The sequence below is a fragment of the Chlamydotis macqueenii genome, chromosome 1, assembly GCF_036417535.1.
Source record: "Chlamydotis macqueenii isolate bChlMac1 chromosome 1, bChlMac1.mat, whole genome shotgun sequence".
In the NCBI taxonomy this organism is placed as follows: Eukaryota; Metazoa; Chordata; class Aves; order Otidiformes; family Otididae; genus Chlamydotis; species Chlamydotis macqueenii.
In genome coordinates, this window is record NC_141556.1 from 48,254,081 (window position 1) to 48,269,630 (window position 15,550).

General features: G+C 35.8%; 1 protein-coding gene across 1 annotated transcript; it reads right to left on the reverse strand.

The window, feature by feature from the left end:
• Positions 1–962: 962 nt before the first annotated feature.
• Positions 963–10,297, reverse strand: KERA (keratocan). The gene is made up of 3 exons (XM_010128221.2): positions 10,166–10,297; positions 7,950–8,842; positions 963–2,933 (listed from the first exon to the last, which is right to left on the reverse strand). The coding sequence occupies exons 2-3, from the start codon at positions 8,833–8,835 to the stop codon at positions 2,761–2,763; spliced, it is 1,059 nt and encodes a 352-aa protein (XP_010126523.1). The 5' UTR covers positions 8,836–8,842; positions 10,166–10,297; the 3' UTR covers positions 963–2,760.
• Positions 10,298–15,550: the final 5,253 nt, after the last annotated feature.

Here is a 15,550-nt window from a genome sequence, read left to right on the forward strand (position 1 = left end):
TTCCACACAATAATGCAATTTAGGCCTGCTTTTGAAATCTGAGGGGAAATTTCACTAACTTTCCCAGAATATTCAAGGACATTAAGACTGTTGCAAATAAAGATACACATGCAGTAAAGCTGCCCAATCCTCAAACAGGGTAGATTTATCTTCTGAAGGTCACTGCAGTAACATAACATTCTGCTTCATACCACTGGTTCTGGGAGAGGGAATCAAGATGGCACAAATTAGACTAAATGAGAATACTTAGGATTTTCCCTTTGTTAAACAGTTCCCAGATGTGGAGTCAGCAGGTTGCGTCAAAGGTATGGAACACAGAGCACTTGGCAGCAGCAGCTCTTCAGCCCAATAAAAGTTTTTTCAAGAATGTATCGTGAATTTTTGTCTTCACTCAGGTTAACTGGGATTTGAAAGGGAAAAGTCTTGAGCATCAACCTGCATATGTCCAAAGTTTGTTCCATAAGATAGGGCTAATCTTTAGAGAACTAATTTACAAGGCTTTGCACCCTACAGTGGATTGGAAAAATCCATTAATATCAGACCAGCTTTTGGATAATAACTGGTAAAAGTTATTTTCATCAGATTATGTGCTGCTGATTTCATCACATAATGCACCTATCAAGGAAGTTGAGTACCTTGATACTCCCATGTCCCTGTATGATTTTACACATCACCCTTTCTCATATAGAAACTTGACTTCTCTTTGGCAGAGTTAGACTTTTCTGTTTTAATATCTATATGGTCTCGAAAAGGGTCATAATTTTTGGCTGGAACTTCAAGAAGCTTTGCTATATGATCAGTTAGAACTAAATAATGTTAATAATGTGCAATATGCTTGTGAATATTGACTTTGGAGTATGTGTATTTGTTCTTTGTTTAAAATAGAAATTAATTTCCAACTACAAGCACATAATCATTGTTATAATTTAATTAGTAGTATTGCCACATAATTTTTTTTTTTTCAAAAAAATAAATTTCTATGCTATTACTGAGTAAAGAACATAGGTTAACATGCATACATACTGTACAGACTTTTTAAATCTGTATTTTTTTCATATAGGGTAAAGACAGAGGTACAAAAAAGATTTTGCTAGAAGGGCAGGAATTTCTCAGCAATCACATGAAAAGAACCACAAAAATACCTGGTTTTGTGATAGGATTCTTGAATGGGTTATTTCTATACTGAGTTTCAGTGTGAGTAATTTCCACAAGTTCATTAGAGCAGAATAAGGCCTGATTTTCAGGCAAAAAGAGATTGAATATAAGAAATTGCAGTTCTTAACTCTTTAAAAAATGTATTTTTAAGAAAATGCTTCATCTTCAAATAAAAAAAAAATTATACTACATGCATAGTCTTTAAATGCTTGTTACTGAGGCCAGTTTTAAAATGTTAAATAGGTGCAAGCCATCAAAGAACAACTAATTGCTTCGATCTACAAATACAAGAGGACTACAATAATATGACTGATGGATAGTCTGTTGTGCTGACTATCAGAAATAATAATGTCATACTCTCCCAATGAATAGTTTACTCTAATATTCAAATTGCATATTGAAATCTCATAGTATCTTATAAAAACAGAAGAAAAAAAACCAACCATTTTTTATAAAAATACACCCACTCATAGCTCTTGTTAGTGAATTGTGAATGAGCTATATTCTAAATAGCTGGACTTCTTTAAAATCCAGTATTATTATGTGCATATATATGAGCCAGCAGATAGCTAAATACTGCTCTGAGTTGACTGTATTTGCTTATAATGACATAATTCCTATGCAGGTATTTGGCTAGTTCAGTAAATAATTGGGGGGGAAAAGGGGAGGATGTATCTCTTAATTTCTTATTTTTCTATTTATGACCCTTATATTAACTAGCCATTCCAATTTTTATGATCTATCTAGTTTGTGAAATATATAATCATTACTGTTCTTGGTTTTCTCTCTATGGAAACTAAAATGAGCCAAATATTTAATGACTGCCCCAAAGCTACAGAAAGAAATGTTGTCAAAATGAGAAATGGAATACTGAAGAATGAATCAGCAGAAAAGTGGCACTTTGATAGACCAAGATTTCATATAATGAAATTCATATCCATGGATTTGAGTTGGATTAGTGTATTCCAATTCTGAAATAATGCACTGAATGAATCCATACAACAATATATATGCAGTACATTGCTTTGGACCCTGAGCCTCATATACTTCATGCCTTAAAAATATCAGTCTTCAAAGGATGACAGGAATTCATGAGTTATTTACATGTTAAGTGGTTATTCACCATTAGTCACTAAAAAGACAGTGTGGCACTTCTGTTAACTAGTAGTCATGCAACTCATTATTTTTCTAGCATGTATATTAAGCCAAGTGCACCCAAATTCATTCTGTTAGTTACTATGTAACAAAATAAGGAAATATAATTTGTCTATAGCAATGATATTAACAGGTTAGACATAATAGCCTTTGACAAGAAAGATAGACTAGGCAAGAATTTAGCTTGGAATATTGGGGATCTTACATGGATGATTTTCAATATATTTGCATTAGGAATTCTTAGGTGAAGTGTTAAGCACATTTCATGTCTACCCAAAATCTCCTCTGGAAGATGAACAATCTTTTTTGCTGTATAAAAGATGCAAGCGAAGAAAAAAATAAAGTCAAAATAAAGCTGTTACTTCTTGATTTATGAGTTAGAACAAGTTTAATTCCAGCAAAACTTGTATCTTGGGACTCTCACAGCACGAAAGTGACACTGTGATATCTTTATATGATAACAGCTTGAAGTAGTCGGAAACATATCATAATGTCCAATGGGATTGGAGGTTGAATTTCATTTCCATCCAGGCGAAGGTAGCGGAGGCGAGGGATGTTGCCATGAAAACCATAGTCTTCTGCCACAGCAATTGAGACTGGGCATATTTGAGTACCATTGACACCTGAAAATGTAAATCAATGTGTTAGGTTATTTCCACAGGAAAGATTAATGAAGATAATGAGGAGAGGTTGGACTAGATGACCATTAAAGGTCCCTTCCAATTCAAGCTATTCTGTGATTCTATAAAATTGATTTAGAAAACAAATTAAACAGTCTTACACTGGCATTTACATGGGAGATACTTACTCTAATCAGAATTGGAAAATGCTGAATTAACCATTAACTGCTTTTCTGATCAAGAAAAAAAGCACCTTAACATAATATAATATCTAGATCAGTGAATCGTATTTATTTTTCTGCAGTTATGGATAAAGGACACTAGGTGCATAGTTTTATTGTGGATAGAGGAAACTAATTTAGACTACTAGGTAACTTTTCATTGAGAAATAGCTCTTTGCCCTTAGAGAGAGCAGAATAAGGTTAATGCTGAGGGATTTTGAACATTTTACTGCAATGACAGTGCATTAATTTTAGCTGATAATATTCCCCAATGAAGATCTCACATTCAAAATGGTAACAGTATTGAATCAGAGGATCTTTTCAAATAGTGCCTGCAACTTTTAACATCTGTACTTTTCTATTCTCTCAACTGTGCTGGTTGGTTTTTATCACAAGAATGTGCTTTGTGCAATGGGATATTTTTTTCCTAATCTGAAATCCAACAAGCCCTTAAAATTATTTATAAATCACACATAGCTTGTTTCAGATCAGATAAAATTTGAAACTATGACTTAAATCATTACTCGTTTTCACAAGACTTTAATAGATCGGGCTTTATATTGTCTCCCCTAAGTTACCTCTGCACTGCCACTTCGCTAAAATTCTTTTCATATCTTGTCTTCAGTTGTTGAATAGTGAGGCTGCAGCTGTCCTGTTTCAACCTCAAAATGGCCTTATTCTAGAAAACACTGAAGTGGTGTTTGTTTATCAAAGATGTCAAATTCCTTTGACCAAATTATAGTACTTAGTGATCCTGACTGTTTGAGGATCTTGTTGGCCTCAGGCCACCTGCAAAAAGTGGTTGAATGGAGAATGTGTGTGTAACAGATTTTTTTCAAGCATAGTTTTTTTAGCAGCCCAGAAATAGGAAAAGAAAAGCTTGTTACCAAAATTTTTCTCCCCTTATATTTAGCAATGATAAATTGTATATGTTTTGATTGCAATCCCCAACACTGGTTAAATGTTATGATAAAAAAAAAACCCACATGATTTTCTTTATATTTTCCCAAAATAAAGAAATCCACTCTGTTTTGAAAAACTGCCTAGACGTTTGCAACATCTGGGAAATGGACTTTATCTTTGTCATGGAAACTAGATAAAAACATCCAGTTGGCCAGGGCCTAAAAGTTTTACCATATCCATGATATCAAAATGTCTTTGCCTATGTTGTGAAATTTGATTAATGTTTGTAAAGCATTTGATATTCTTGGAAGAAACAAGCTACAATTTATTTTTATGTGTGAAGCTACAAAGCAGGAAGCTTGAGAGTGAGGTTTCATTATGAAAGCGGTTATTAAAAGTTTTACAATTAATTAACACTATGTAGTAGAAAATATCTGCCTTTTCAGGTCAGCACTGCTGTCCTTAGGCGACAAGACAGCTTCAAGTGTGTTCTAAATCTCTATGTTCTCTGACCTAGAAACTATCCCACTGCACTAGTCTTCACTGGATTAATTATTCCAACCATAAAGCGACACAGCAATTATCTAACTACAGGCCACTATGAAGAAGTTATTTCCTGATGATGTGTGGTATGAAGTGGTTTGGTTTTTTATTGTTCTCTTCCCATGAACAGTAAATCCTATCCAAACTACTGGAGGGGTAAAGGCCTCTCTCTCTCTCTCCTCTTTCTTTCAATCCTGTTCATGGGTATATTGCTGAATTTTGCTTAAGTGGGAGGGACAGGACAATCTATCTACATGGGCACAATTCGCCCTACCTGAACTGATCCATGTAGAGGGTAAGTGTCATTCTAAGTAAACCATTTAGACCTTGTTTATAAACTCTGAAGAGAGATGAACACTTCCAAAAGGTGATTCACAGCTGCTTAAGATGGGATGATTTTCCCTCTACAATTGTGAATCTCTTTCCATTAAATAAGTAGGTGGTCTGTATGACTCATCCAAACTAAAACCAAAAATCTAGGATGGTTAATTCAAATAAGATAAATTCCACCTGCTATCAACAGTATTGTTAAGTGGTGTAATATTTAAAAATGAGACTCTGGAGCTGCTATAGGGGAAAACTGTCTGCTGAAGAACCACAGAATACACTGTTTCTTTTCATAGAATCACAGAATGGTTTTGATTGGAAAGGACCTTAAAGATCATCTAGTTCTACCCCCTTTGCCATGGATAGGGACACCTTCCACTAGACCAAGTCACTCAAAGCCCCATCCAGCCTGACCTTGAACACTTCCAGGGATGGGACATCCACAACTGCTCTGGGCAAGCTGTTCCAGTGCCTCACCACCCTCACAGTAAAGAATTTCTTCCTTATGTCTAGCCTAATCTACCTTTTCATAGTTTAAAGCCATTGCCATTCATTCTATCTCTACTTGCCCTTGTCAAAAGTCCCTCCCCTGTTTTCTTGTAGGACCCCTTTAGGTACTGGAAGGCTGCTTATAAGGTCACTGCAGAGCCTGCTCTTCCCCAGGCTGAACAACCCCAACTCTCTTAGCCTATCTTCATTAAAGAGGTGTTCCTTCCCTCTGATCATCTTTGTGGCCCTCCTCTGGACTTGCTCCAACAGGTCCACATCCTTCTTATGTTGGGGGCTCCAGAGCTGGACACAGTACTCCAGGTGGGGTCTCGTGAGAGCAGAGTAGAGGCAGATAATCACCTCCCTTGACCTGTTGATCATGCTTCTTTTGATGCAGCCCAGGATGTGGTTTTCCAGTAAAACTTATAATTTAGAAATATTCAGAAAGTAAGATGATTTATAAGATAGAATTGTTCTGACATATATGAGTATGAGAGTATTTCTGTTTTATTCTTCTAACTTCTAGCTGCACTCACTGCAATCCAGCTCAAATAGTTGGATGCCCTTTCTCCTTTTCACATAATTTACTACAGCAGTCATGTATCAACCTGGATTTCTGGGCTCTTCCAGCAAAGAAGGCAATACCAGCTATAGTGCAGAGGTCTGACATTAAGTCAAGATCTGTAACTTCAACCACTTTTTTCCAAATATCCTGTCATGGATTCTGATAGACTGACATTGCTGCTTGACCCAAGGACTTCTACCTTCCTCTGCACGTGGAATAATAATAGCTCAGAGGAGCTATCCCAACTCCTTGTGTTCTTCTAGGGGAACTTACTCTTCACTCCCTTTTATTGCTCCTTTGATAGCACTGTAATACGACCTGCTTACACTTGCTCACTCGCTACCTCATCGTTTCATGCCCTCTCTTTTTACTGCCTTTCATGCTTCATTTTCCATCATTTGACATCTCCCCAGAGCTGTATTTTATTAAAGTGTCAGGTTTCCTTTTTCAATATTTATTTGCTTTATATGTAGTTTTTAAGAATTTTTTTTTAATTAAGAACAATATTGTGCTTAAGTTAGTAATGATTTTTCAAAAATAAAGGAATATTATATTAAGGAATACAAGGCTTGTAGAAAATTACTGTGATTTAGGCTTATGGATACCCATCTGTCATTGGAAAATGGGACTCGACTTTGCAGATTCTACTCAGATACTGACACGTATGTCATAAGTCCTAACTCTAATGCACCATTAGACTTCTCACAGACCACTGTATGGCACAATATTTGCCAGTTGTACAAAACTGATTTTTCTTTACAAAGTTAAATACATTTGTTTTGCAAAATGCAGTGAATTGACCTAAATTATTAACAGGTATCTTCCTTTCATATGTCCTTGTTTCATATAGAAGCCAAACCATTATTTTTAGTGTATTTGTGAACTACAATAACACAACACAAAAGTAAGGAACCACTTCTTCAATTAAATCACCATGTCAGGAAGACAAATGTGGAGACTTAGTTACCTTCTGTTCTGTGAGAGAAAGTCATCACTTTGATTTTGGCTTTTGGCTTCAAACAAAGGATTTAATGTCTGCAGGACTTACTGAGCAGATACTTTACCCAGTGATCCTAGCCACCACATCCCTGCTGTGCCTGGATGAATCTGCACTAGAAGCAGAACTATGACATGACTGCAGTTTTCTGTTGCTTTAGGTGCAAAATCTTGTCTCATTTATGCAAAGTGGAAAATTTTAGAAGACATTTGAGGAGATAAACCTTAGAAGGACAAAGTTTCTGTAAAGCCAGTTAAAAGATTTTTCACTAAGACTAAACTCAAGGTCAGCATTTTGTGCACAGGAAACAAAAGATAGGGAGGATATTCAAGCCTGAAATACTAAATATCCACATTCTAATTAGTCATATTCAAAATAGATTGTGTTGACTACAGCCAACATTTTATTCTGTTTTAAGGGTACTTCACATCAAGCTCCTACGACATCATTTAGATGAACAGAGAGACACTCAGAAGAACTGAGCATACAGCAATACTGTTAGTTTAGTGAAGTCCCTAAGATGCTCAGGATCATTGAAAATCGTACAAATGTGCATTGAATATTCCAGCTTGTTGCATCCATTTTTTAATTGTTGTTTCTTGCTTATTTACTCCTGGCCTTCCTGTGAGAAACTTTATTTTTTCCTACAAAATTGTTAACTGGCATGTACATAGCAAAATATGAATGCACAAATTCTCCTTAATCCACTCATATTTCTGATTTGCTTGAAAAGTGTTTTTTTTTTCTGTATGCACATGAACAGTTTTCACATGTGGTATTACTTCCATGCACATATTATTTGTCATATTTTAGACCTGACTTGAAAACTGGCCTGTAGAAGGTTCTCTTCTCATTCTCTGTAATCTACAGCATATCTTTAATCTCTTTATTTCAAAGAGCATTTTTCGTAGTTAAGTAGACATTTAAAAATAATTAGGTCTTGGTGGGATCCCGCACTGAGAACACACACTTACTTTTGATTCTGTTGTGATCAAGATGAAGGTGCTCAAGATGAGCATTGATTGGCGGAACTTTAGTAAGCTGGTTGTGAGACAGCTGTAGGTCTAGAATAGATGAAACATTAAACCCATTTGGGGGAATACCGTCATCAGATAATTTATTGTAGTTCAGCCTAAGGAAAGTAACTTTGGGTATTGCACTGAAGTAGTTTTCTGGTATCACTTCAATGGAGTTGTTGTCCAAAAACAACTGCAGTGTGTTAGCTGGAATGCTTAAAGGCATTTTCTTGAGTGAATTTTTTGCTATGTTGAGTTGCATAAGATTGTTGAGTCCTTGGAAGGTGTCACTTTGAAGAGCGCTGTCCAACAAACTGTTCTGGTGCAGGTCTAACATAGTAAGGTTTTCCAAGTTGCTGAAGACTCCTTCTGGGATCCTTGAGATTTTGTTTCTAGCCAGTCTTAGCTGTTCCAGGCCCACTGGTAATGGGGCAGGCACCTCTTCCAATTCATTATCTTCAAGGAATAAGTAAAGCAGTTTTTTCAGCTTGCTCAGCACACCATTCTCAATTCCCCTGTTGGTGATCTTATTCTTGTTGAGATTTATCCATCTCAGATGAGTGGCATTTACAAAAGGCTTCTCCGAAATTGTTTCAATTAGATTGTTTTGAAGATAGAGGTACCAAATTCTTGCTGGGATTGCAGGTATTTCTTTAAGTCCTTTGTTGTCACAGTACAATGCATTGGGGAAACTAGGAGGACAAAAGCACTCTCGTGGACACTCAGAAGTATAGTGAGCCCAATGCTCAGGATCCAGGTCATCATAAACTTGTCTCACAGTTCTAGTCCACACAGAAGTCACCAAGAATAAGAGCAAAAGGCTTGTATAGACTTTAAAAGTCATTGTTTGCCTTGGAAAGGGAGAAAAACAATTAGCTGTCTTGCTACAGAACTCTCTAAGAGCATACTAGATTAACAAAAGAGTATTAAAGAGAAAATAATATTTCTTTTATAAACACCCAAATTCTGTCCTCTATGGTATTACCTATGGCACGTTAAGGGAAAACAGAACCATAATGTAAGAGCTATAAACAATTCCGTGCTGTATGTTGAAGAACATTTTCCCGATTCAACTCAGACTTCACATCGGCTACCAGTTTAACTGATGTTTGTGCAAGTGTCATTTCAAAGACTTGAAAACACAGACCATTTTTCTCACATTAAATCAGTGCTTATTGTAAATTTGTTAAAGTTTTCTGTAGAGAGTTATAAACTAGTTTATATAATGTACTGTCTTTAATAAAACTATCAATACCATGATGATATAAATACTATTGTACTCAATGTTCCTCCTTTAAAAATTAATCATAGTCTCTTTTCTGCTTTTCCTCTCTCTTAAATTATAATGGCATCTGGATCAGATTTTCCAGGATCTTTTCTCATCACAGAAAAGTGAAAGATCAAAGAGTGTTTTAACAGCTGTTTGTTGGGTATGTTCTTAAAAAGCTTGGAGGGAATATGTTTCAGTAATGCATTCCTCCCCCTCATTCACTCTCTCATATCCAAAGTTATGAATTTCCTTCTCTAAAGTGAATAGTCAAAACAAATTCCTGATCTAAATTACATTAAAAGTAAGTACTAACCAAATTATATTATATACACTCATGCATCTTGTATCTATTTTACCTACTTAATTATTTGCTTTGTTTAGCCTCTTCCAGCATTAAACAATGAACAAAATCATTAATGATTATTTGCTCCAACAGGAAATATTTGTGTAGCACAAAAACAGTGCTTCACAAACTGTTATCTTGCTTGCTTTCTGATGAAGATTAGCAAACATTTTGCAATACAGAGTCAAGAGACCAACAGCTGAAATTTCTGGCCAAAATTAGGAAGTCAGTTTTGGCAAAAATAATATTTAAACAAAAAGTAAATTCTCTCATGCACCAGGGTTAATATACCAGTAAGGTTAACCGTTTAGTTAAATTACTGCATATGATATGTAGTTATTTAATACTTTTCAACATTGTTATCAGTAGCAATAAGTGCAATATCCTACAGATCTTCCAGCCTCAGAAACTGCTATCTGGAAGAATTCCAAATAAGGACAAAAAAAAATATTTCTAAATAATAATATCTCTAATTTACACAGTGAAATGGCACCTTCTCACTGTGTAAATATTCATGAACTTAATAACATTTTCAAAAAAAAGAAATATAAAGTAATTTACCTTGTTAGACAAGTTCCTGGATCTATCTGAAGCCAGTTAGAAATCACTGTAAATTCACAGCTTTTGGCTCCTAACCACTATGTTTGCTTCCTGTCCTTCTAAGAATTAATAGCATATAAAACTTGAAGTACATGCTAGTATTCCCAGATGCATTACCATACACACCTTATTAGCTATTGTTTCTAATTTGACATTGCTTCAGAGTTTGGGCTTACCTCAGCTTTCTTGGATCTTCTTCTCTTTCTATTGGTCACTGTTGTTAGACTGTAATAGCTTGAGTCAGGCTACAAGCCGTGTTCTAGGAATACAGCCTAATATATATGCATCAGTGGCTACAGCTTTTAACCCCTAAAATAACTAAGGCACCTCAGCACCTAGGCAGGAAAACACAGGAGATCCTGACTTTAATATCAAGCAGTCACAGACCAGAAAGCATTTGATTTTTATGTTTTAGCAGATGAGAGGAATTGGTCTAGATGAAACAGGTAACACAAAATGTACCTTTATTCAAAATTTTTGTCAAAGGATACTTTACACGCATAGCTCACTTACATCATAATTCATTCTCATAATACCTGAATTGGCCACAGAAAATTAAAACCAGTGCCATCTGTTTCCACGGAAATATTTTATTTGATTTTTATCAAATGCAGATGCTGCCATGCCATTTAAAGACATCATAGTTTTTGATTAGAAGAAGAAGATAGCAAAAGCATTCTCTAAGAATTTTAGGGATTAAACCATGCCTTTTCCTTTTTGTTCAAATAAATATTTACATATATTTCTACAAAGTTATCATACTCTCCAGTGCCTCCTGCAGTGAGATCTGGTTTTAATTATCAAGGCACCAATTAATTATCTTTTTTATCATTGATCTGAATGATCAAGCCAACTTGCTATCCAAGGCACAGACACATATTTCTCACATTAAGTATTTTGGAGGATTTTTGTTTTCTTTTTTTAGTCCAAACTTAAAGTAACAACTTAATATCAGCAAAACTAGCCACTTTCAAAGCCAGAACAATGGCATAATTATTTTAAGGAAAAAGCTAAGGAAAATACTGAAAACTTGAAATATATTCTAGTATCTTTTGTGAGTTTACATTAGTTATAAAACTTATTTATATAATTATTTTTATTCAATCTAATTTATTTTAATAATAAAACCTGTAACAACTTATTTCATAATGTTTAATACTTTGCTTCCTAAGCTAAGAATGTCTCAAAAGAAGTTTAGAAGTAAAGTAGTGAAAAAAAAAAGTAATCAAAAAACAGAAAGCAACCCTTAAGTACACGGGCAGCTTCCACTGACTTCAGGGAGGCTAATGTTAACCATAAAATTTTGTTCATAAGTATGTGCTTGCACTACCTTGTTTTTTGTTTAGGAAAAAAAATAGATCCTTGCTACCAGCAATTTTTGTGTGGTTTATGTATGTGCTTAAAAGAAAACAAGTGCTTAAATGTTCACATAAATGCTAGAACTCCAGCCCCTTCACATCTTTCAGAGATTATTATGGCTTTCTTATAAGCTAGGTATAAAATTGATTCCTTCATGCATACTAAGCTGAATTTTCAAAAGCTTAAATTAGACAAAAATTATTGACATCTATACCTAGAAATAAAGGTTCTAACTAAACAGAGATACTAATTGTAAGTACAAAAATTAGATTTAATATATTAACCTTTTCGTTATGAGTGCTACTTTAAACACTTAAGCCTTAAAACTTTTCCTTTGACCTTCCACAGCAGACGTGGTACCACGTATTAATCACAAGGAGGCTTTTCAGCTGAAGTCTACAGAATAGAGTGGGGAGAGGCGGAGGTACCACTGCATGAAGGTTAAAATAGTTTTGTGTTCAGTTATGAATTATTTAAGGAGGCTTCACCATGAAAAGCGTACTTATGATTCTTGAGAAAGTCAGGCAGTGTAATGGAAAACTGGTTTGCATTTGTGCTAAATCTTCAAAGAGTGTGTAGAGAGGATACGGCGGCATTGAGGTCTGTCCATCCTTAAAGAATGACCTTCACCAATGTTATACTGAAGGGTTTAAAACAGTGAGTCCTCATGCCAGATGTGGAGTCTGAATTTACCCTTTAACCTGCTAATGATGTACGTGTTTGTTATGTTCGTTATGTTATCACAGAAGTCAGTGGGAGGGACTTGCTGGTTACCTTGTGACATGCAGTAAGACTATTTGTGTGCAAAGGAGAGGCATGTCACAGTCTTCCCTTTGTGGATTTGTAGGCCAGGTATCTGATTCTTATCAAATTCATACGCTGCCATCCCATACAAGGAAGCAGCTCTTCACCAGAAGAAAACACCGAAAGCATCTGCTAAGACTTTGTCAATAACATGAATTTTTATGTCTTCTGATGCAAACAAAGAGCAGAAAAAAAAGACAAGAAATGTCCTCCAAATCAGGAAGAAAGTGTATGATGTCTATAATATGCATTCTCGAATGCATTCAGAAGTTCTGGTAAGATCAGTGCAATAAGTGATTGCTTACGTGCCCAAGTAGACTTCCCAAAAGGGCAGCTTTCCATGAAACCTCCAAAATTGCACAGAAATTCTCCATCATGCATTTGTTTTGTTCAGTTCTCCATCATCTGGTGTTACTATTAATTATTTAAAGGGTGCAATATATAGTGATAAAGTTTTACAGACTAATAAAAGACAACGGCCAAGATTTTAAAAAATGACTAATGGTTTGGGAGGCTTTTTCTTTTGAGTATCCAACCTGAGAATCTTGCCAGGGCATTATTTTCACTGAGAGAGGGCTAAGAATTTTGTGTTAATGAGATCATTTTTAATTTGTGAGGCTGAGCAATCAAAGGCAAATATCAGTGAAACACAAACTGCTCCTAAATCATGAACAGTCTACCAAAAGGTAACAGTATGCAAGATACTTGCCTGACAATAAAAGGAAGTGGAAAAATCGTTGCAGCGAAAATACTGTTAACGCCCACTCTGTGAATTTTGGAGACCTTTTAAAAGATACTACTGAGAGTATTCTAGTTTGAGGAAGGTGTTTCAAGCTATTAGAGAATTTTTGCTTCATATTTTTCCTGGCAATCCACATCACTAATTAATATAGGAGAATCTGTATAAAAAAAAAATAATCAAAAATTGAGGAGCACCAACAACTGCAGAGGGTGGTAATATCTCCTTGAGCAAAGTGATGTACATGCTTGAGACTAGAACAGCCCAAAAACTTGAGAAAGACTAGAAGGCCTAAAGAGATAGAATATAAAGACCCATTTGGAGGAGATATGGACACCCAGGAGTGCTGTAAGAGCTGTTGTTCTGTTTCAGCATTGAAGTTGCTGATGGTGAAAAAAAAGGAATGCTTTGTTTCAGTAATGGCTGCCATATGTTTCATATGTCTCACATTTAGTATGAAGCAAGGTCTGTTAAACATCAAGCATGTGTATAGTCCATCACCAGCAAACCCAAGAGTATACTGCAAGCCGAGCTAATTCACCAGCCCTCTGAATTGCTCCATTTAGCAAAGGTTGCGATCCAGTGTGCCTAATTTGAGTACTACTTTACTAAAATACTAGATGTCTTGCTCCAAAGGACAATCAGCTTATCTGAATAAATGCTCTGAAATTCCCTTCATGATGACTAGAGAAAAGGTGATGCTTCAAAACCTGACAAAGAGAGCAAGTCTAGTTTATGTGCCCTTCACCATATACTCTGCTGGTAGCTCCAGTAAATGTTTACATTTACTCAGGGTTCAAGGTTTTTTTCCAGACTGTTCCCTGATCACCAGACAGTGATATATCCCAATTAATAATATCTGCTACCCCTTTTAGAAAGAAGCCATAAAAGGTCAGCAAGACCAAAGAATCTAAAATAAAGCAGATGAGCTGGCCCTTCAGGCTATCCTAAGGGACAGTGCAGACAGATCAAAGGGGCCGGCACAGATGTTCCAGACTCTGCTTCTATGGACGGATTTTACCCTGCACCATTCTTGGTGAAAAAAAAAAAAAAAACAAAAATAAAACAGACTTAGGAGCAGAAATACTGCACCTCTCCTAGAAGCCTAGAATTGTGATAGGATGAGGGGTAATGGTTTTAAAATAGAGAGAGGTAGATTTAGATTAGATATTAGGAAAAAAATTTTTACAATGCAAGTTGTAGAACACAGGAACAGGTTGCCCAGAGAGGTGGTGGATGCCCCATCCCTGGAAACATTCAAGGCCAGGTTGGATGAGGCTCTGAGCAACCTGGTCTGGTTGGAGAGGTCCCTGCTCCTTGCAGGAGGGTTGGACTAGATGACCTTTGAAGGTCCCTTCCAACCCTAACCATTCTATGATTTTACGATTCTATGATAATTGCCTGCCTAGACCTCTCAGTGGGAAAAATTGCATCTCTTATTTAAATAGTTGTTTATGTGCATATGCAGGCAGATAAATTATAGAGAGTTGATCTAGGGAGCTTTCAGGTTAGATTAGGAGATATTGTTTAAAGGAACTGTGGAAAATAGTTGGATTGCCTTAATTTCTGAAATGTAAATGTGACCTGACCCCTTTTTTATATAGAATTTAGAAAGATGAGATCCTATTCTAAAAGTCCAGAAACAAAATTCTAGCAGTTTATTTTCTGCACACCTTCACTTGTAAAAACCACAGTGAGAATTGAGTAGCTCAGCTTAAAGAGAAACTCGCAGAGCCACACATTTCAGAACAGAGTAACTATGGAAAAGGGCTCAGCTTTTATGAGAAATACAGTGTTCTCCTAAATATGCTTCATTAAGGAACTTTTTGGCTTTCTGTTCCCTTTCTCTCTCTATTTTGAGCTCTTTACCACAGTGACACCATAAAGGTTCCATGACACAATGCCAAGATCTGGTATTTATCTTGGCTAGCTAGGCTTAGTTTACCTACTGTGTAAACGTGTCTGTCAATCTCTTGCCTTAATTTGTTTTTGTGCCTTTAGTGATGTCAACATTAAGCTCTTGAGCCTGCATGTGGCTATTTAGACAATTAATATTTTCCGAGCAACTAATGGTAAATCAAAACATGAATTAGTCGTCCAATGTCCACTCTGTAAATCTGCAGTTTTGAAAAGTAAGCCATCATGGATTAAATATTCTAAAATAGAGTAAAGATAGTGAAAACAGGCTGCGAGATATTAGTGTTACTTCTGTTTTCTTATTTTGTTCTGTTGCTGAAGAAGTCAAAATATATTTGAATTCATCTTTATCTTAGATTCCCACAACAGGATGATGATTTCTGAGAAGCTTAGACTTATAGAAAGGTCTCTCTTCTAAAATAAATGACAAGGGTTTCACAAAATAGTACTCTCACAACTTCACGAAAAAAAAAAAATTAGTCCCCTTATAATAAAGCTCTGCTATAGTGATTGTGCCAGATGAGAAA